This window comes from Glycine soja, chromosome 13, assembly GCF_004193775.1.
Source record: "Glycine soja cultivar W05 chromosome 13, ASM419377v2, whole genome shotgun sequence".
Taxonomy (NCBI): Eukaryota; Viridiplantae; Streptophyta; class Magnoliopsida; order Fabales; family Fabaceae; genus Glycine; species Glycine soja.
In genome coordinates this window covers 19,766,171-19,790,098 of record NC_041014.1, presented here as the reverse complement: position 1 = coordinate 19,790,098, position 23,928 = coordinate 19,766,171, and the positions used below count along the sequence as shown (strand labels likewise).

General features: G+C 32.7%; 1 protein-coding gene and 1 pseudogene across 13 annotated transcripts; both read right to left on the bottom strand.

Annotated features, from left to right (window-relative positions):
- Window positions 1-6,727: 6,727 nt before the first annotated feature.
- On the bottom strand, window positions 6,728-11,674 carry LOC114380909. 12 transcript variants are annotated; one of them, XR_003659889.1, is made up of 13 exons: window positions 11,405-11,674; window positions 11,047-11,072; window positions 10,718-10,814; window positions 10,577-10,636; window positions 10,236-10,445; window positions 9,242-9,364; window positions 9,099-9,156; window positions 8,887-8,960; window positions 8,357-8,445; window positions 8,201-8,273; window positions 7,401-7,791; window positions 7,223-7,295; window positions 6,728-6,963 (listed from the first exon to the last, which is right to left on the bottom strand). XR_003659889.1 is itself a non-coding variant. In XM_028340025.1 (11 exons), the coding sequence occupies exons 1-10, from the start codon at window positions 11,504-11,506 to the stop codon at window positions 8,204-8,206; spliced, it is 909 nt and encodes a 302-aa protein (XP_028195826.1). In that variant the 5' UTR covers window positions 11,507-11,674; the 3' UTR covers window positions 6,728-7,791; window positions 8,201-8,203. The 12 variants fall into 12 exon arrangements, 2 of the variants coding, with proteins under 2 accessions (XP_028195826.1, XP_028195828.1); XR_003659892.1 differs by having other exon boundaries at window positions 6,728-7,295; window positions 7,401-7,459; window positions 7,631-7,791; XR_003659893.1 differs by lacking the exon at window positions 7,223-7,295 and having other exon boundaries at window positions 6,728-7,218; window positions 7,401-7,459; window positions 7,631-7,791.
- Window positions 11,675-13,382: 1,708 nt separating this feature from the next.
- On the bottom strand, window positions 13,383-19,491 carry LOC114382567 (annotated as a pseudogene). The gene is made up of 10 exons (XR_003660266.1): window positions 18,870-19,491; window positions 17,856-17,994; window positions 16,935-17,176; window positions 16,593-16,820; window positions 16,344-16,482; window positions 16,199-16,266; window positions 16,017-16,116; window positions 14,972-15,038; window positions 14,419-14,490; window positions 13,383-13,836 (listed from the first exon to the last, which is right to left on the bottom strand). The product of XR_003660266.1 is annotated as an aspartic proteinase-like protein 1 (transcript).
- Between the last annotated feature and the right edge of the window lie 4,437 nt (window positions 19,492-23,928).

Here is a 23,928-nt window from a genome sequence, read left to right as displayed (position 1 = left end):
AACAAACCCAAGGGGAATCACACCCCCGTCGCACAGGCAACACTTCCGACAACTTAAGTCTCTTCCACATGCACCGTCCAGCTGGACGGACCATCCGTTATAGAGGTAGACATACTCTTAGGGTGGAAGTCACTCAATCTCAAGCAATGCAATGCGACAATAGACCCAGGCGAGCATCTGGACGCCTTCCTGACACAGACAAACCTCTACACCAACAACGATGCGATTCTACATCGTGTCTTCCCTACATCCCTCAAGAGAGCGGCATTGACCTGATACGGTAGACTCCCACCAAGGTCCATAGACAACTTCGACACCCTTTGTCGAATGATTCAGTACGTAGTACGCTACTAGCAGGTCTCACAACATGACCTCGGCCGCCTTAGCCAGTATGTAACAAGCAGACGACGAGTCCTTCAGAAAGTTCATGGACAGATTTGGGCGCACGGCCATCTAGATCTGAAATCTCAATCCCGAGGAAGCATTGCCTTCCATGCTCCTCGCCTTAGGCCCAGGCAAGTTCATAAGCAATCTGTGCAAAAAAAACCACCCGGTAGCATGGACAAACTGCGCGAACGAGCCAAGGGCTACATCTAGATGGAAGAAATGTCCAATTTCTGGAATGAAGTCCGCCAAGCCGGATAGAAGCGCGAAGCAAACACCAAGTGCAACTCACACAAGTCGAACAATAGGCACAAGCCAGACAAGCACCAGCCTCTCTCCAAAGGGCCCAGGTATTAGTGTTACACACCCCTGACATCCAATCGTACCACCATTCTCGAGGAAGCATTCAACCTGGAGGTACCCATCCAACTACCCCAGACGAAACCTCCGAGGCTGAGGTCAGATGCAATTAAGTACTGTAGGTATCACCGCCGTATTGGACACAACACCGAAGACCGTTGGGCCCTAAAGGACAAGATCGAAGAACTTATAAAGGCTGAATACTTAGCCTGATTTGTTAAGAGACCAGACAATCACCATACAGGAGCAAGACCTGGAGGACATCAAGAGGAGCAGCTCAAAAACTAGGAAGCAGATAGGAGAAGAGCGGAAGACTGAGGTGTAACACCCTCTACCCCACACATAAATGTACTAATAATAAAAGGAATAAGAAATTAGAATTAATTCAAATTTTTTAAAACACATTTAAATAAAAGCTTTTCAAAAGGGTAAACGGCTCACATTCACTTTTATAACATCATAATAAAATTTATCCAAATAAATAATAAAATCATCTCGGCTCAAAATAAGGTCGTCCAAGACTTCATGATATTAATGTAAAAACATATATCCTAATGTCACATCCTATCAGAGCATTGTGTTCTCACGTCCTATAGCATGAGGTTCTCCATAGCCATCCACCTAACCATCTGCTCTCACGAACACAAAGTTCAAGATCATTACAGGATCCAAACACAAATAGCACATGGGGAGTGAGTTATCACATTTCTAGCTAATAGAGAAACGGGACAACATAGATGTACATATCATATAAATGAGATACAACTTACTTAAACATAGCTCACGTCATTCCACCACTTTGTCGCGTAACATCACATCACAACACAACATGTCTCATTCATTTTTGCAACATTCACGTACTCAAGGATCAAAACACAATATTACTATATCAATCAATATCGATCAATACACAAGTGTTATACAACAAATACACTAAGACTCAATCCTATATGCAATGTGGTACCATGTCAATGAAAAACCTCATCGGGTGCCTAGGAGTACATGACAAGACAAACCACACACTAGTAAGTCAGGTCACTCTCACTAGGTAAAATCATAGGGAGATCAGTCAAGGTCACGTTGTTTTGCAAGAATGCTCTAACCATGTGGGATCGGCACAAGTTTAAAGGAGCACTCAAACAAAGTGTATTTACCCCCAAGGCCTACACTCCGAAGAATCTATTAGGACCTCTCCCTCCTGATTCAGGTCCAACCCAGAAAGCATTTTAGCACACAGACTCTATCTATGAAATGTACAAAACACATGACTACTCAACTGTTCTCAAAATAATTTTATCTCGTCATGCTTATGATTAAATTCGTCGGGTCTCCACAGTGGTTCCCATCACAATACTCGCCGCGTATTAACTCGTCGCCCTTAAAGGGTCTTATAGTCGTGTGATTGTACGATTCATAGCTCACAACTCAATGCACACAACATCCCAATGCACATATATATATTGCAAATCAATACATACTCAATTTATTACATACACTTGGTCTCAATCACAATGGTATAATTCCAAAGTAGCATATTATCACACCTCAAGAATCATATGTACTTTACTTATGAACTATGCAATACACACAACTACTCAATTGTTTTCAAAATTATTTTAACTCGTCGCGCCTCAAAGTGATTCAACTCGTCAAGTTCTCACAATGGATCCAATTACAATACTCGTTTTGCAAAAACTCGTCGTCCTTAAAGGTTTTTACAATTGTGTAATTACACAGTTCATAGCTCACAACTCAATACATACAACATCTCAATACACATGTATCTTTTCATTCATCACAGGTTCAATTTGTCACTTACTCACAATTTGAATCACCATCTCATAATCCCAATAAAACAATTTATACAAAATGTTTCTCACAACATGGGGAGTAAAACCCCTTAAACAATTCCACACAATCATATTAAAATCAATGAATCAAAATCATAAGTCAAAAATGCGAAAACACTAAGAGCACTCAAGTTTATCTACCAATTCACATCAGAACATCAATTGGTCCGTCAAACACAACAATATTATATTTATAATCGTAAAGGAAAATTATAATTCAATAAACACCCCAAAATAAACCCAAATTTAATCCTTTAAGGATCTCTGCACACGTTCATTCTAACCCCAATTGCGATAAACTCATCCTTTACCTCTAAGCAGGTTCACGTGTGCATCCTGACAACAATAGCGACATCTATAGCAATTTCTTGAGATTCCTCAAACTTTTCCTCTTATTTGCTCTGATAGGGTTTCCAAGCATTAGAGAGAAGGAGAAGAGATTAAAGTCTTCATTTTGTACTGTCTTTGTGCGATTCACTTTTCTCTCTCCATGAATAATATTTTGTAAATTCCAATGGTGAAGGCATGCGGAATTGAACTTCGAACCAGGTGTCTAAATTTCATGATAATCCAATGGTTAACAAGTCCAGGATCATAGTTTTACTAGACATGTTCTGAGACTCTATGGGAAAAGAGGAAGCTACAACGACATTTTTTTCCAATTTCCAACGGTGATAGTGCTCGGAAATCAGTTTCAAACCTGGTTCTAAAATATCACGATGATCCAACAGTTAACGAGCCTAAGATCATCGTTTTATTAATACAGGTTTGAGTGTGTGCAGGAAAAAGAGAGGGTTTTGGGAGGGGAAAAGAGAAAACGAAATTGAGAGAAAAAGGAGGTGTAGAGCCTAGTGTCAGTCTAAAAATTGATCTAACATGTCTCTATTTATAGCTGGAGTACTCACAATATATTATTTACTCTATTTATTTATTTTTATTATTTTATAAAAAGGAACTCTATATTTTATTTCCTATCAAATGAATAAATCAAATATTTTTTTATTTTCGTTCAAACCATTATTTTAATACAGTTATTTCTCCTTACTTATTTAATTATAAAAACCTCACTATTTTCTAAAACTCTATTTTTTAAAATAAAAAAAAACTTTTTAATTTATTTAAGAAAAAAATGGGATGTTACACGAGGTAGATAAAGACAACCGCCACAATGACGCGAGCAACTATCTTCACCAGAACAGGAACTCGCCCAGCACATCAATGGTGTAATCAACACCATCGTTAGAAGCTTTCCTATGCCAGACAGTCTAGCTAGTCCCAAAAGTGACACCTACACGTCATATGGGACATCAACATTAATCTTGCTGACACTCCCCTACAGCGAAGTCTCATTCCTATCATGGACAACAACTTCATGGGGCATCAATCCCGTCAACCAAGACGACCCCGTGGTTGTCTCCATCACCATAGCAAACTTCATGGTGTACATGGTCCTTACCGACCAGGGCAGTTTCACAGACATCTCGTATTGGAAAACCTTCCAAAGAGTCGAGGTCTCACCCGACATTGTCCACCCTTACACTGATCTAAACCTCGGCTTTGTGAGTTCTTCAGGGAACGCTTACATACAATGAGTATTGATGAACTCATTTAGCGCAGCATGCTCGCTTAGCGAGTTCATCGCGTTTTTCAAAAAATGTAGTTCGTTTTCTTGCACTATTCAAGCCTCTAAAAGGCATATCAAACATGCAATGTGTGCGTCATACTCAATACAGTATACAAGCGTATATAGCCCTAATCTTAAACTAAATCTAACAAAACATAAAAACCCTAAAAATCTAAAACTACAGTTGAAGTCTTCTACCTTAAAGTTAAGACAAGAAAAAAGAGAAAAAGAATCAAGGAACTTACTTGGATTGTTAATTCTTTAGGATTGGAAGTAGACAACGCGAAGAAAAAGCACAGATGCAAGATGTGTAAATTTTTTGAGAGAGAGAGTGTAGAAAGGGGTAGGCGAAATCTGGCAATTGTGAGTGTAACTACCATTACACTCACTTAGGCATGTTTCGACACTTTCGCTTAGTGGAAAGCTGCACTAAGCAAGCCAGAGAGACGTTTGGTTTCTCAACAAGGCTCGCTTAGCGGATACGCGTGCTTAGCCAACGTTTCAAATTCAAAGAAATGAATGAGATATATAAAGTGATAATTACATAAAGAGTTAAATATTTAGTCATTAAAGAACAAGAAATGTTTTCACCTATCTTTCGCAAAAAAAAAACAACCACATGTTTTCACCTTACATTAATATAAAATTGAAAATTTATATAAAATAGACAATATTTAGAGGATAAAAACTTGAAATAATATAGTAAAAAAATTGTTTAAATATCTTTTTAGTCCTTGCAAATTAGAATTGTTTTATTTTTCGTCCTTGTAAAAAAAATTGTTTTTAATCCTTACAAATTATATTTGTTTTGGTTTTCATCCTTAAAGTGTTTTAAATAACGCTTTAAGCAATAAAAAAAAGTGCTATCTAAAGTAATATAAGGACAAAAATGAAACAAATATGATTTACAAGGACTAAAAACAAAAACAAAAAATTGGAAGGACGAAAGACAAAAAAAATATTAAATTACAAGGACTAAAAAGATATTTAAGTCTTTCTTATCATAACCCTCTTATTTGAACCAATCGGGTTGATTTTGTTTTTATTCGTAAAAATTGAACATGATACCAAGAAAAGTACAACATTCACACGCCTTACTCAATCAAATGAACTAGACTTCCTTTGTCAATCGAATTGGTTTGATCTCATTTAGATTGATCCAAAGAAAATTGAAAACCCAAAGGTTTGATTTCATTTAGATTGGCCCAAAGAAAATTGAAAATCCAAGCCAAACCAAATTGTGGTTAGTTTGTATTTGATTTTACCCTAAATATGAGTAAATCCAACAAAAGAACAATCCTAGGATTACTTTCAGTACAAAATACTATGGTTTGTACAAAAAAGAATGCATGTTCAAATAGAGAAAAGGAACAAATAAAGTATAACTATCTAGATTACATTACATTCTGAATTTGTAAAGTGTTAAAGATTCTTCACATCCAAATTATGTCACACCATTGATCACTTTAAATATGTATAATAAATACCAAAAAAAGTATATCATTTTAAATATGTATAATAGTGTAATAGTATATCATTTTATACATACATATATATATATATATATATGAATAATAATCAACTAGCCTTTTACTCAAAAAAAATAACCAACTAGCCTATGCGAAGTTATCCATTTATTTAGTGAGTTAAAAAAAAATTATCCAATCCTTTTAACAGTTCATTTTTTAATGTTCTACATCCATTTTTAAATATCAAACAAGAAACAAATAACTTTACATTATCCCTGGTCTTTACTTTTTAACAAATTAAACGCGCCCTTATTTTAACTTTCATTAGCTTTTTCACTTCAAAACTCATTTTGTCTAGCTAAATTTGAAAGATTTAGATGCTTAAAACTTGTGTTTAATCATACCATAAGTAAGGTACTCATATTATGAATGGATTAGGCAGAAATGATATTGAATAAGCTATAATATAAGTTTTGATAAAGATGAGATAAAAAATAGTAAGATAAAGTGTTGAATTGTGTTTTTAAATCTTTTAAAAAAAACCGTGTTAAGTATAAAGTAAAAATATAAATTACTACTATCATTCCTTTGAGGATTTGTTCCAAGTATCAAATCATAAATTTATCACTATTTGAATTGATAATTGGGTAAAAGGGACATCCGAAATTGAATGATTCCAAAAAGAATATATAAAAAGATTACAAAAATAGAACACACAACACTACAGTTCACAATGATCATGATTGAAGTCACAACAATGATTAACAATGGCTAGGGTTTAGATTTCTCTATATTCTCCTCTCAGACAATTCAACTTAGTTCTCAATCCAAGTAATTACCAACCAATTAAAGATCAAATCCGCTGCTTTAGACTAAATCAATTCCTTCACATTTAACTCCTTTGCGTTAACCAAGAATCCTAATTTCTTAGGTGTTCTCCACTAAAATAAGCATTAAGCTTGAGAATTCTAGGAGATCTCACAATTATTAATTTATATATTAATTAATAGGAAATCAACAACTATGGTCAAATTCCTTAATAAGATTCAACTCAATAACCAAGTTTCCAATTAAGAGATTGAATCTCATTATGAACAGAACAATCCACTCAGTTGAATGACAAAATCAAGAATTAACATGAAACAAATCAAATCACATGAGAATTGAATAGGATGACGCTTTTTGTGCTATTGTATGTGCCTTACGGTATCCAAAGTACGGTCCTCTCTGCTTCCTATGATTGAAGTGAAGATTCACAATGTCTGCTTTCCATACTCTGACAAGTAAGCAAGTCAACTACCTTGGTAAGAAGAAAACAAAAAGTATTTCACAATAGAACTTGAGGCTCGAGGCGTCTCCATTGAGAAAATAAAGTATGATTAAAAAATCAAACCAATTGTTAAAGCTGGCTCGGATAGACAATCAACATGATTGGTCCTGACCCAGTTTAAGTAGTGATATGGGAGTGCAGTTCTTCTATCTAGTTAACTGAATGCAAGTAATAGATCAAGAAAAGAAAGAATATGGATACCTACATGTGAAGAATAGAATTAAAATCAGAGGAATCAATCATTCTGCTTTCCCCAACCTATGAATTTAGTGATACATCTAAAAAGAACCAAAAATCGATAGAAGAGATCATAAAGAAGTGGTATCCATTAGTAATTTCATGAGATTGGCCCTTTGAAGTTTTCAAGTTTGATATGCACAAACCTGTATTCCCAGAGCGGAGAATAGCAAAAGTGTTTTGTGTGTTACATAGTGTTTTCCACCTATCAAAAGTCTACAAAGTTAGGAACAATTTTTTGCATCAACCTAAGTAAACTGAGTACGTTTAAATGTCCCGTTGGACGACATTTAAATGCACACAGTCAGTAGCTAAATCTTATCAACGTAGCATGGGACGTTTAACTGCACTGCTGAGCATTCAAATGTTCACTAACCAATAAGCTCATCTTCAATTCTAACATGAAGATAACACTGTTGAACTGAGTACGTTTAAAAGCACCATTGGCTGTTTAAATGGCTTCCAAAACTTGTGTAATTGTGCTCCAAACCAAATAAAAGTCTCTTCAGTTCATCCTCAACTAGTCTTTTAGTGGCCCTACAATCAAGACCGAGAAAAGAATAAGTTTTTGAGAATTTTTTGTATAAAACAAGTGTTCCTACTTTAATTTTTTTAAATTTTTGCAAAAATAAATTGCTCTAATTTTGTACCTTTCAAACTGAATTACATGTTAACTTGGACAGCGTACACACACACATACACAATAAAGCAATGTGAAAAAACAAGAAAATAGGACCAGTTACAAAGGACAGAAAGTGAATAAATAGTACATTAACAACTTGTACACCAAATGACGGAAAAAGGCTGTGACCACAGGATCCTCAGAAATAATTGACAATCCACATGATATTAGTCCACTGTTAATTAATGGCAATTTTTTTGCCATTGCATCCCATTCTATCATTTAATTACCATGACGTGCCCATTTAAAAGAGATAAAAATTACCAATCATGATGGTTTTGATTTCCATCCAGCTTTTGAGATCCGACGAAGCTCTTGGGTTCGACTCTTCACATCACTACAACTTGCGAAATAGCATCATGAAATATTGGTGTAAAACCTTGAATGGTTAAATCACATTTAAAAATATAGAAATGGTACCTTTGTACCAAATAAAGAAAAAGATAGAACACAGGAAGTAGCACCAAGATCAATGCTCCAGCAGCCAGGCGGAAGAAACTACTTTGATCCTGCAGAAGCAAAATATCAGGATTGACATATAACAGCTTTATTGATAGGTAGTGACTATCATAATAAATTAGTTCTAATGTACCTAAAGTCTTAAATTGTGGCATAAAGAATTTAAAAGACAAAAAGCTAATGCTTAAAACTTTTAAGCCTTCCCAACAGAAAGGTACAGTATAACTTCAAGTTTTGATAGGTATGACTGCAAGTTTTGACATTAGAAGATAATCAGAGCTAGCCAAAAAAAGCAATCATTAACCTAATGCCAATAAGGCTTTTTCTTTTTTACCGAGCGACTTTGTGAATAGCACAAGGCCAAAAACTTCACAAACAAATCATCTGAGTGGAAGTATAAATCTCCTTATACTAATAGAGTTAGCAATGACAGATTTCTAATAAAAGGCATATTCATAATAAATTATCCCAATGAGATAATCAGGCTTTACCTTGCCTCCTCTAGAGAAGGGTTTATGTTTCCCTGAGCAAGTGTGAGCATCACAAAATTGGTGCAGAAACAATTCTACCAGTATATCAGGAAAATGGGTAAGAAATAAATGAACAAAGACCTCAATATAATTAAATTAAGTGGGAAAAAAGTGGCAACAAACATCATAATGGAACAATATGGAGAAAACTTTAAAAGAAATTATAAGTATACCATGAAGGCGGCCTGCTGATGGACCCTCACTTATAGGAAAACAGTTGTCAGCAAGATTCTGAATAAAGAGTGCATATGGGTTAGGTAGAATAGTTGACAATACAATGAACAGTGAAATCGAAAGAGAACAAAATGAAAGCAACCTCGCATAGATGACGGTTTCTTGCAGCAGCTGCCGGATTGCACTTGCTTCTAGAGGATTTGAAATTCATCACAGCATCACAATGCAATGCGCCACATAAATCACCCAAGCACTTACCATGACTCTGCATTTAAATTAGCCCACCCATGGAAACAACATTTTCTGATAAATAATAAAGCATAAAAAAGAACTGCAAGTGAAATTGATGCAAGACTTAAAAACTAATTGAAACTCCCAACAAGTTTATTTTTGTGTCTATTGATTCCATATCCAATATAGAAATTACTTAAATGATCATACAGTACGAAATACTCAGATGAGACAACTGTTTACTCCCTCATGGTATTGGAAGCCATCAAATAAATTAACTTATTCACAGAGGCAAAGCATAAAATTATATCTACGTTGTAAGAAAAATCTTTGTAGGGAGTTGGGGGTGGTCCTGCCACCAACCCCCTCCCCCCCTCTCTTCTGCATCCATAACAGGGGGGACAAACTGAGTGAACAAATCAGATAGCTTCATGTGTGTTTGGGTATATCTATATTAGTAATTTAGTATATCTTGGATATTGACCTCAGGTATTTAAAAAAAAAAAAAAACTTCAAGTTAACAAGAACAAGGCATGATGATAATAACAAAAAGGATACACTTAATTAAAGCTTCAGATTACAGAGCCTAATATTGACATAATAGAGAAAAATAACAAGAAATAAGAAGCATGACATGATTTGGCATACATAACAGTAATAGCTGCGAATTTATTCAATATGAGCATTCTAGCCAAAAATAGGAAAAGTGACACTTAGTAGAAGAGAATTTTTTGGTTTGAATGTCTTCTGAATCATGAGTATATATAAGCTCTATGAAAAAAAGGGTGAGCGGGGAAATTAAGAACTTCAAACTCATTCGATAACTGATAAAATTAAAAGCTTTAAGCGCACAGCACATTATGTATCCTCCAAACACAATGAGAAAAGGAATGAAATTGACATACTAGATTCAGAAAATTGTAGTGTCTGCTGTCAAAATGCTGATCAAGAAATTTTTCTTCACGAAAGCTTTTCTTACAATATCCACACCGCCATTCATGTCGATCTATGTAAATTTTATGCTCTTCCTGATCCGTGAATATATCATTTTCAGGGTGAAGTTTGCACTTACTTGAAAGTTGGTAGTTTTCTCGTTCCATAAATGGTGTCAAATACTACAAAATCATATATAAGAAACATATTTGTTCAGATAGAGAACAAAGAGAAGCATGTACTGAAAATTTGATACTTACATAAAGAGTATGATAAATACAAAAGTTACAATTTTCCTAATTACTATATTTACCTGATATACTGAAACTACGTGTTTCCAAATTAGCACATGTTTTAAACAATATTCATGGATCTGATTCAAAAATTTGAATCACTTAATAGTTAATACTGCAATGTAGTAAATTCATAATGATTGCCAAAGGAATTTCCATACCTCCTCTATCACTTTCCGAGCTGCCCTACTTCTCTCCCTGGAGCAATGCACTTCTTGAGCATGTTTCTGTTCCTGTTCCTGTTCCTGTTTAAGATTTCTACAACAAAAAACACAACTAAGTCCTGCACGAGACTGAATCATAAGAGACAAGCTAAAGTATAAAGAAGACTACTGGAAAGCAAAAACAATAAGTTCAATACTTATTAATAGCAAGGAATGAATCTGTGTCTGCTAGAGATAAAATCTAAATATCAAAGTAAATCAAACCATCTAGATATTTGATTGAAGTACTATTTAACAAAGAATAAATTGTGAATCCAGTACAATACCTTCCACCAGAAGATTCCTCATAGACCTAGAGCAAAAGATAAAAGAAAACGAGTATTAACTTCGTAAATCATGGCTCAAATGAAATGTAAGCTTAACATAAAGATTCTAATTAAATCAACTAAAACTTATAATCTAGCACTGAACTTGAACCCTAAAAACTCGCTATTCCAATTTCCTTATCCCGAACTCGAAATCCTTCGTAGTTAAGCTGGTTGTTATAATGCAAATTCAGTCACCAACCAAAAACGAAATCTCGATTAATCAGAATTAAGAATCGAAACACAATCTCACGCTCATCTCAACACACCACGCACTTTTAGTTAATTCAAAGTACAATACGTAGTCATGCGCCATTACCTGGTGTGCGTACAAGAAAGGTGACGAAGAAACGTGGATGAGTTCTTGGAAACAGAGCATCGAGATCACGAAGATTGAAACGATTCTTGTGGCCTTCTTCATCTGCGTTACTCTATGTTCGAACTTGTGCTCTTTATTGCGCAAAACAAAAAGAAAACGTGAAAGAAATTTCGAAATGATTGAGCTTGGTTGATGGCACGATGCATATTAAACTCCTCCTAATTAGGGCGTAGAAATCAATAGTCACGTTGTTAGAGATGTATTGAAAATTAAGGACCGTTTAACATCAAACTTTCTAAAAGCATCTACTTGTTTATGGGAATTTTATGTGTCCTATAATTTTATATAAATTTAAGAATTTTAAACAAAAATTTATTTTAATATTAAAATTATTAAAGTGAATATTTAAATTAATTTTATAGGTTTTATGATACTTTATTTGGGTATAATATTGTTAAATAACTCCACATTATATGCTCTATTGGGACAAAAAAACTTAAGCAATTCAGTAAACATTTTCATTAGAAATGTTCTAAGAACATATGCTCGTTGCTTACCTAGTTGTTTATATTTAGACATTATTGTCTAATTATATTTTTTTTACATTAGAGATGATCTACGTGTAATATTAGATGGCTTAAAATTAAGGTCTTTGCTTACATAGGCAACAATTGCTTATGAATAAAAAAAAAAAATTCTTGCTATTTAAAGAACATTTAAATGGAGTAATTCAAAAATTGTTTAAAACTATAACATTAAAGCAAAACATATGAATTGCTGTAAGAATCAATTAACATAAAGCAAACAACTCAAAATGGGTCACTTAAAGTGCACCCATAGAAGATGCTCTAACACACTTTTGCAAGCACTCTTTGTTATTGATAAAATTTTATTTAAAACTAAAAAATATGAATTAAATATACTAAATGAGAAATGAGACTAGTATTTAATTATTTTTAATAAATTGCAATGAATAATCATAGGTTAAAAAATATGTTAAAAAATGTATGTTTAAATAGTCTTTTGATCCTTATAGTTGTTCTTATTTTTCAATTTGGTGCTTATAATTTAAAACATATCAATTTGATCTCTATAGTTACATTTTTTTTATCCAAATTGATCATCACCATAAAGTCATCTTACGTTGTTTGATCAACCACAACATATTATTGCTTATTGAACTTCCCTAATCTGTCCTTGATGACTCATTAGACTGTTCATCCATCGCAACCTTCTATAATCGCAATACACCACCACCTAAAACAATTGTTGTTGTGGAATAAAAGACAACATTGATCGAACAACCATTATTAACGGAGATTTTACGAGGACCAAGTTGAGAAAGAAAAAAAAAGCGCAACTATAGAGATCAAATTGACATGCTTTAAATAATAGGTACCAAATTGGAAAGTACAATAGGAGCCAAAACGACAATTTAACTCTTTGATTTTCTTTCGTATTTAAAAGAGCATCTTGTTAAGCTTGTATGTTTTGATTTAGTACAATATACTTCACTCTTGTATTCATTTAAATTACAATGGCCAATTTTAAAAAATACACATTTTTTCCTAAAAGTTAACATATTTTAGTGTAAACAAGTCTGTTAATAGCTATAAACTACTATGGATGTACCTTCTAAGTTCTTACAATATTTTTCTTTTTTCCAGCTTCAAGGCCACTGACAAATGTAGAGAGAAAGAAATGAATGTGGTGAAATGTTACCGTAGAAGTGAACTAACATATAGATGACCGATCCATTAACATGATCAAAAAAACCAAGTCAGTAATCACAAATTTTAGTGGAATTGGAGTTGACATGATTGGACATCACAACTCCTGGATTAACTAAGTTTAAACTTTATACTCTATATGGTATGATTATATACTTATTTTGCTTTTTTGAAAGAAAATAAAAGGCTCTAACGGGGTCCTTTTTTTCCAAATTAAGTATTTTGACAATTTTTCCCAAAAACGCTCATAATCAGAAAAGCCCAAGAGAAGAGGTTGTGCACTAGCAGAATCAAATGATACATAGGAAAGAGAATAAAAAGGGACTACAACCGAAAGAATATACCAAAAGAAATAAAAGTACCTCACCTAGACACTAACCCCAATAGATACAACAGCCTACAAAATTGAAAAACTGAGCCTCATATAGATTTGAGTCTGGACACAAGATAAATTTACAAGCAAATAAGATTAAACTTAACAAGATAACCAAAGCCAAAGGTGACATATCAGTAACAATGAAGCTAAGGAATGCCTAGAGGTAGTAACAAGTCCAGGTGTGGCTGCAGAGGGTTTGGGGGACGTGTGTCCAGCAATGGCAGGCGGTACACCACGAGCATTAGGGACAGTCTGCTGCTGATTTGCCGGTAAAGGGTTTGGTGATCCCCCATTGGAAGGTGATGTGAAACTAGCTCTATCTTGGCCTGCAGATTCTGAGTGATTAGCATGAAATACAAGTTCATATACTAGAAGCAAATGAAAAGGGTGGAGATAGCAATAGAACATATAATGGTGTGTTTTAGATATCAGAGTAGATTATAAAAAAAAATGTGTTTTGAGAATGAAATTTTAAAAGCAAAATGAGATGACTTTATAATATCTTCTTTGAATAACGTTTTTTATAAGTACTTATAAGAAAAGAAAAGAAAAAAACAATTGAACTTCATTAGTTAAAATCAACTTATGCACTTTAACTCTTCTTATTTTCTTTTCCCAAGTGTTTATAGATAAATTCAACCAAACAAGACCTCAGAAGTAACACATTATAGTGTAGACTTTACCATGTCTATCAATTACTTATGTAGTTTATACCCCAAAACAAAATTTTTGAAAAATTATCAGGTCTATCAATAATTCAAATTCTTGTTTTGCAAGTCCCACTCTTCTCCATATAGCAAAGCAAATTACCAGTAAAAAAGAATCCAAATTAAACAAGCAGCAGATCTTTTTAACTAAGATTTGCAAAAATTAAAGGTTAAAAGTTAAGTGAAAGAAGACAGACTCACAATTCCATCTAGACCAGCCAAACCTTAGATTCTCCCGATCAAACACCAATCGATAACCCATCAGGAAGTTCTCTGAAACAAAAGTGTCAAATAAAAGGCAACAATCATTATCAGCCAGTACAAGGGTGTATGTTCATGTGCATATGATAGAAAGTGGAGCAGAATTATAGAAAAAATGGGGAAATTCCCCAGATTACAGTATGATCACAGAGCTTCAAGGGTCTGCACCTCCCAACGCTCAAAGACACTAACTCTTCTCAATTAACAGGATAAAATCCCTCAATGGGCCTAATCAGTTGCATCCTCATTCCCCTTCTTTCTAACATAACCCATTGTGTTTCTTTGACTACAGAATTAATAACATGACTACTAACTGACCTATCAGTGTACATGTGTGAGCAGTAACATGTAACTGCTCTTACAAACATGTCTGAGCTACCAGAGGACAAAAAGGAAAGAGAAATATCTTAAAAAATTGAACAGAAAAAAAAGAGTTGTCAAGATAAAAGGGGGAATGTGATTAGGTTCACGTATGGCAGACAGTGATACTCACGTCCAATGGCAGCGTAGTCATCAGCAGAAGGGCTTACAGGCAAACAAAAGATGGTGTATTCCTGTTCCTGCACCAGATTATGTTCATATTTCATCAAAACTATAACCAAGTTAGGAAATTGTTTTGGGAAGACAAGAGAAGAGATTCTGCAAGGGAAACTAAGAAATTTAGAATTTTAAACCACAAAAAATCCCTGCTGATCAGAGGAGAAATTTAACAACGGACACTTGAGAATTGTTCATATGATATCATGGTCACTTGTTCAGCACCATGACAACAGTTTTCTCCTCTAAGAGTCAGAAAGAAATAATAAAGAAAAGCAGAAACTTGTTTTAGGACAGACATAAAACATTTATATCCTAGAAGTATTGTAGAAAACAACCAATATCAGGTGAAGCATATATATGCTTTGTTAGCCATCAATGAATCAGAAAAGAGGTTAACATAAAATGTTTTCACAATCCACTTCAACTAGTCAATTTCTGATAGCAGAACATACAAGTTACATCAAAGATTAACATTTTTTATTCATAAATGACCAATGTTTACATAATATAAGATCATTCAAAAGCTCAATTTCAAACCCACACATCACTTTCTCTATTTCTCTTACATACTCTCCATGGATTCTGCACACTAAATGCTAATTATTTGCTCTGAATTTAATAGAAGAGATTTTCTTTCATCTTGAAATTTTTAAGCAGCAGCTTAGGAGTTAGGAATTGCAAGGTGGGTTTTGTTTTGGGTTTGATTTTTCTTGAGAATTCAGGGAAAACAAGGAACTTTATTCAAAACAAAAAGTTTTTTTTTTTACATAATTTTTAAGCTACCACCAAACTCAGCCTCATCATAAAGATTCATTTTCTGTCAATGGCAGTCTCTAGATGCCAAAGTACTGCTCATCAAAAGACAAAAACCATCTACCACTGCCCTATATACAAATGGAAGGTTATTTTTTTTCAATATCTAAAGATGCACTCAAGTTTCAATCAAATAAACACGCACACCAAAAGAGGGGGCGGGGGGAGTTGGAGATTTAGCGTACCTGACTAGCAGGATCATAAAAAATAGGATTTTGAATTAAAAAAGTTTGATTCCTAGAAAAAGCGAGTTTCAATGGTGGAATGTTAACCAACTCCTGTGAACTGTCACATGAAAAACAGCCATGAGTTACAATTAAATGTAAGATGCTTATACGCTTAATTGCCTGATCATATAGTACCTAACCTGGCATTATAGCAGTACTCCCATGAACTTTGGAGAACAATCCTGGACGCATTTACTTGTTTGTCAAACTGTATTCAGTGAAGATTTCTTTTAGCCTAGTTTATGCATGACCATACACCTCTAGATTTACAGTAAAAGGAATTACCTCTGTTACAACTTTTTGATAAACTTCATTGGGAAGAAATGTGAAAGAAGATCCACTGTCAATAAGTGCTTGAAACCTAGTTTCCTTGAGACATAAGCTCCCAACACAAAAGCTCTCTACTCCAACCATGTAGGCAATACTGCAACAACCCAAACAATTAACATGCAACACAAAACAATAAGGTTTGGAACAAGTAAAAATTGCATCTAAATTAAGCAGCAGGTCAAGGGCATTATATACAATCCATACAATTTCCCATACATGGGTAAGAATGGTGTAGAATGTTGGGTGACATGACCTTGATCACCAAAGATAATTCTCCCCGATTCATTCTCATCTAGACAAATCGAAAAGGAATTCTGAATAAGTCCTGCCTTTGCCAGTAAACTTGGGACCGAAATGTTTCCAGGTCCTAGGCCTAGAACACCATCAGGACCAGCTCCATGTAAATAGTCACCAGTTTGTTTCCTTCCACAACTGCACTCTCATACAAATCAATTATCATTAGCACTTGAAGCTTATAATCTTTGCCCAACACATCAAACCTCAAAGAACAAAAAACTACAAAATTTTAAACAATAATAAACATACCCTAAAATGATAGAGGCTTGCACAGAATTTTGTTCTGCATGTTTGCCATCGGATGTCAAATGTAGTTTGTCTTCAAAAACATATCCAGAACTTGAGGTATTAGCTGAGGCATACTGAACTTCATAAGGGCAAGGATCCTTAGAGCCTTTGCAAAAGGAATGGACATCACACAACTTATGACCACAAGGTAGATGCCTGCTGGTGTTGGATAATGATGGTCTATACTGATTCAGATCCCTGTCCTGCATCAGAGATGCCCCCATATAAAAGGGAGCATCTGCCAATCAATCATTGAAATTAACAGCTAAATTTCTTACCACTCTTGCGAGAACTGTTGTTGAAGTCCAAATATGAACATTCAAAGTATATTATTATTTACTCGTAAAAAAATTGATCCTACATTTTAAGGGAGAATGTCACTAAAAGATAGCTAAGAAGCATGGATGCAGTGACACAGGACATGACACAGATACTTGTACTATGATAGCTATCCTAAAGTATTTCAAGTGTCATTAGAATTTTGAGTTGCAACATACAAAACATGCCCTTGTTTTGAAGTGTTCTTGACTTAACTTACCAATAAAAATTTCCATAGGGCACATTATAATTGATAACAGAAAAGATGCACATACACAGAATGGGCTTTCTTCTGTTATCCCCTAGCATATCTTAACCCTCAACCCTCTCTACCCCACCTGTGTCCGTATGGCTATAAAAGAGATGCTTTACAGCAGAATCCCACACACTTATGTGATGAATGATAAACAAAATGAATATTTCAACAAGAAAAACAGAAGACAAAACTTGAAGCTAAATGAAGTGAACATGAAGTTCGTCATAGCAATGACATAACACAATGATTGAGAGATGAAAAAGTATTGAAAGAAATAAAGATAAATGGAACTCATATCACAGACTTACCAACACATTGTAATTACCGGCCGACAGGGAAGCACATTCAATGCAGTCACAGGGAACCCAAAGCATGTCACTTCCAGCATCTAATGCAACAAGAAATGAAACATTTGGAGTCCCTATATCAATCCATGTGTAATGCAACCTGAAATTCAACAATCAACAAGTTCTTACACACCATTGCCACCCTTCTTCAGCATCCACTCCAACTCCCTTCTATCCCCTATTTCTACTCATTTAACCAATAAAAACACAAGCATTTCACATTTGCCTCTTGAGCATGCACCTAAATAACAACTCATAGTCCTAGTAAAAGCCAGTGAATTTCAACCAAAGTTTCCTTTTCAAAAAAAAAAAAATTAAATCTGGTGTTTTTGGAGATTGCACATGATACCCACCTTTTAAACCCATACATTAACTCCCTTAATTGTGTGAAATATATGACACCTACAACCCTGAAACCCAAGAAACTCATTACACTCATTACCCAAGAAAGACAGTATTGTGTCCAATCTCAAAAAACACTGGGGTGTGAGTATAATTGGCTCTAAAAAAAGAGTCCTTTGAAAAGAAACTTAGGAGTGTCAGTATAATTTTCTCTATAAAGAGTCCTTAAAAAATAGGTTAATCGATTCATTTTGGTCCCTATAATTTTCTCCATTTTCAGTTTTAGTGAGAAAAAACCGTAAATTTCAGTCTCTAAACAGTTTTCTGCCGCTAAAAAATGTTCTCTAGTGTTAACACTCAACAACAAAGACCAAAACTTAACATTAGCAAGACTTAAAACTTACAGTTTCTATGCAAGGACTAAAACTTAAAATGAGGACAACTTCAAGTAACAAACGAATAGTTTAACCAAAACAATAAACCAAAGCTTGTTAACTTAATTCTTAGTTGGTATAACATTATACCCCTTTATAGGATCATACGACAATAACAACAAAGCATGGAAGAACAAAAAGACTCAAACTTTATTTTTCTGATAACATTCCCAGAGACCAAACTCACTCACTCACTCACCAATAAAGCGCATTGCCAAAGAAGAAGGTCTGGCCTCCTTCAGAAGGGTAAAGAGTCTCATACTGCGAGCCAAGCCTCATCCTCTGCCTTGCCACGTCACTTCTAAGAAGCAATCTGAAATACTCAGAGCTGTTCCTCTGAGGCCACGCTTGAAGAAGCACAGAACTTTTGTTGCCCCTTGAAGCCAAATGAGCCTTGGCCTCCTCAGAGAACCGGTGAATGAGCCTTGAAGAAAATGTGGCCCCCACAGCACCCTCCATGGAAAGACCCTTGGCCAGTAACAGCCACAGAAGAAGCCCAATCCCCATGGAAAAAGAAGACAAAAAGCTAAACCCAAAGTACCCAACTAAGGAAGGAAAAAAAAAGTTTAACTTTAGTTCCAGAAGTAACTGTTACACGAACAAAACCCAAATGGGTATGCGGAAAAGGAGTTAAATTTTGGGGAAAAGGAGTTCTGATCCTTGAATTTGCAGGTGGGGTGGTGCAAAGTTTGAAACTTTGAAGCTTTTTTTTGTTCTCTTCAGGGGAGAGAGAGGGTGGTAGGGGTGGGGTGCGCAGTGTGCACCTTTGTGGGTTCCAATAATGTTTTTCCGTGAGCGTGGCGAAGGGATAGAGGGGAGAGGCATGTGCTAACCTATTGTATGTAGTCTCTTGGATATATAAGATTCAATTATTAATAATTTATTTTAATTAAAAAATAGTAATACATTTCTTTTAAATTTAAATTTTTTAAAAAATTATTATCATATTAAAGAATTTAATTCAATAAATTGAATAAGATATTTAAATATTATAAAAATAACTAATCCAAAAATATATTATAAATTAATTATAATAAGAAATAAGTATTATTTTAAATTTGAATCTGTAAAGAGAAGCAGAAGGAGCATAACTTGGGATGCCTATGTCTATGTAATGATTAATATTATTATAAATTTATAAATAATAGTGGTCTTAAAGTGTACTAAAAGGAGTGTGGCTGGTTGCAAGACAAATGGCTAGAGTTTCATTATATAGATCATTCCAGAGTACATATATATGGCTAGGATAATTTATTCTACATTAGGTAGACGAATGTTGGTACTTTTTAATACTTTTTATCATCAAGATAGAATTCATGAGGTTGTTGATAAAGAAAATTACATGACGAGAGCCAGGTTTTATTTGGAGGTACTTATAGAAAGAAAGAAAATGAATTAAACCAAGATTTTTGGTGTTGGATTAAATTAAGTTAAAATTATTTATAAACTTTATCTCTATAGATTTTCTTATAAAAGTCCTTTAAAAACTTATATATATATATATATATAAATTTTTATAAAAACAGTTAATTTTAATTTATAAAAAAATTATTTTATGTTTTTATTTTGTTTCAGTCATGAGAAATCTCCAAATGATAACCTAAAGATAATCTATGACTAAAGTCATCAAAATCAAGATACCTTTCAACAAGAAAATCATGATAGCTCATTTGACTATCAAAATTTACAATACTTTAAATATAGTGATTCGAACAATATTGATGAACTTGAGATTAGAACGGTAGTCCTAACAAGTATGTATCATTATACGCATATCCTCTTATCTTATTTTTATTTTCTTTTCTCTCACCTAAATAAACATTTGGTATTAAGTTCATACGCGAGAAACTTTCTTTAACAACGTGTTAAAAGAATTAGCTGTATTTACAAACTATAAACTAACATGACTTCCTAATTTAACCCACCAGTCGTGCCTGTCTTTTTTTTTTCTTCGTATAGCATGACTTTCCTTTTTTTAATTTATTTGCTTATTTAAGGATTATTGTTTATTTTGAAACGAAAGTAAGATGAATAAGACATAGGGAGGGAGCATGGACATTGGACAATGACGAAGCGGTTGTTAAGGAGATTGAAAGCACGAGGAACGAGGTTCGACCTGAAAACACGTAATCGATAACACCACGTGTCTATCTTTAGAAAACAAGGTGCTGTAGTTGTAGTTGGTGAGATTCTGATTGATTTTTCAATCGAGAAGAGGAAAAGAGTGGAAACTAGGAACTTTTTGAATTTCGTTTTAGAAGAGGAAGAGAAAAGTATCAACAACAATCATGACGCGAGAGGGAATAGCCAGAGCCCAGAGAGAAAAGTTCTTTCCTTTTCGTCCATAGCAATGGCCACCATGCTCCTAATCTCACACCCATCCAAGGACCAGTAGGGGCTACTTATGTTATATCGCAGGAATATAAAATGTAAGTGAAAGTGACTCATTAATATGTTACTGTATGATTTGGGGATGAGAAAAAGTGGGAGGAAAGAAAATATAAAAAGAAAAAATATAACTTATAAAATATTTTCTTTTGTTTGGTTGAAAGCAAAAAATTTAACGGACAAATGATAGCAATTAATGTTTCTTAATTAAATAATTTAAGATTGAATTCTAGTTAATTCTTAAATATAAAATAAATTATGTTGAAACAAAAATATTTTTTTATATATATGTTTACAATTTCAATGAAAATTAATTATCACTTTTAATAAAAATTATTTCATACGAATATCACATAAAAAAATCTATATTATTATTAGGAGTAAGTTTGTTTTAATGATTTTTGTGGTAGTTTTGAAATGTGCTTGTGTTGATAGTAAATTTTGTTTTAAGAATCTTTCGTTCCGTTTGATTAGTACCGGGCACATAAAATCAAAATATACTTTGAGCTCTGTTATGTTAATTAGTAGGGTCTATTTTCTAGTTGAATCACTTGAATGACATGTTTATGAATTATGACTCCAATTTTTAATTTAATATTTTGATAGAGACTTTAATTTGTAAATAGAAAATTAAATTTGATTTTGTTATTCTCTCCGGTCTCTTTTACGAGTGAAAAAAATTTTCGCACTCATTAAAGAATTAGTTAATTTTATTAAAATAAATATGTTAATTCCAAAACAAAAATAAGTTTTTTTCTCAAATTATTCTTTATTAAAATTTGATATCAAGTTTTTTACTCATATTAAATAAATAATATTTTTAAGATAATCTTATTAAATAAGGTACTAAAGTTAGTCAACTTTAGTTAATATTTGAGGAAAAAATATAACTTTTATTTTGCTTTTACAAGAAATTGGTGGGAGAATTATATAATCGAATTTTATTATGAATTTAAATTTTTATTGAATAATTATAATTTTTGTGCATAAAGCATTGATTTAATTTAATTCATTGTTGTAAATCAAGTAAGTAGGAACAAGTTGATTATGGAAAGGTGTGTTTTTCTTTAAAGTAATGTGAATTCTTGAGCTTAAGATTTTATGTCTATTAGATCTATTATTATTATTTTGTTTAAGAGTTTTTGATGTTGGAGGTTAGATTTTAGAGAAAAAAAAAAACTTTTAACAACTTCTCTTTCTTAAAAGATATTATTCTTTTAATATCATTTGAGATAAGAGAGATATTTTAATTTTTATGCAAGTAAAATTTAAAAATTTAAATTGAATTTTACTATTAAATAAAAAAATAACAAAAATTTATATATTTTATATGACATCATGGGACATAAAAAAATAATCCAAATATTCAAAATTAATTCTTCCCAAAAAAGAAATTGCCCTTATATGCTTATTTGTTGCACACCGTACGTGTAGTGTAGCAGGACTTGGAGTTGGGAAATCCTCCTAGCATTGGACACAGCAAAATATCTGCCGAAGACTTGCTAGAGCTTCTACTATTCGTCGGATGCTCCCACCAGTGGTAGTCTAAAGTTAAATTATGATGGGGCTGCAAGTAAAGGGTGATCTCAAGCAAATAAAAAAATAATATTAGATTTTTTAGTTTTTTAATTGTTTATGGGACTTATTTTTTATATAACTTTTAACTTGTTCGTTCTTATTTTTCTTTTAATAAATTTAATAAGATAAATTTTTACGTCTTAAATTAATAAAAAAATTAAAATTATGTCTGAAAATAAAAAACCTATGTATCATTAACTAAACAAGTAAGGAGTCATTTTACAACTTAAAAAAAAAACCAATTTAGAAATACAAAATAAGGTAAGGTATTATTTATAAGATTATGTTGGACAAAATTAACTGAAAAATTAGTATAGGATTTGGAAAGCTAACTTGTAACTGAAAATCGAAAATTTATTTTATTAAATCATAAATGTTTGGTAAAATTATATATTGAAGTGGATGAAAAATATAAAATTATATCATGGATAACAATAATAAAAGTTTATCTTAAATAAAAAATATTAAAAAGAAAATCTAATAAATATTGAAGAATAAAAAAATAAATATGTATAAAAAGTTAAAAACTATTATTTTAATATTATGTTTCACAAGTCATTTCAATTAATTTTTAATTTTTCTATTAGTTAAAAAATTTGTTTAATTGTTCGATCAACAAGTTTTTTTTAAGTAACTTCTAGTATTTTCTAATAGCTTCTAATATTTTTTAAAATATTATTTGAAATAACAATTTTTTAAATATTAGTTTCAAACTTCTAGTTTTTTATATTTTATTTCATTTTTATCCTTAAAATATTTATTTAATTTTGTTATTATCTTTTTTAAACATCTCATTTTACATATTATTTCAATCGCTAATTTTATTGAATACTTATAATTTAATAAACTAACGTAAAATACTACCACCTAACAATTAAAGTATATATTTGTATACTTTAATTTGTAGAGGTGCTTTTCTAGGAGGAAAAATAATATATGAATTATGTTGTTCAGCGTATTCGATTATATTCATCTGTCTTTTTTAAAAAAAAGATTATAATCATGTGTCTAGGAATATCAGATTTCAAGATACGAGTGTATTTATGAATTTAAGATATCAAATAGTGTTCGTTCTTTTTAATAGTACGTACATTTGTGATGACTGATGAGCATTGATAGTGAATATCATATGATCCATAAAACAAAAATTAAAGTTTGTTATTCATATAGAATTTGATTACCTGACGGTATTAAATGTGTGAAGCCAAATAGTTCAGGAGTGAAAATTCAAATGCATTAATTATCTCCAATACTGTAGTACTAGTATTATTTTATCAATTAACTATATTTTT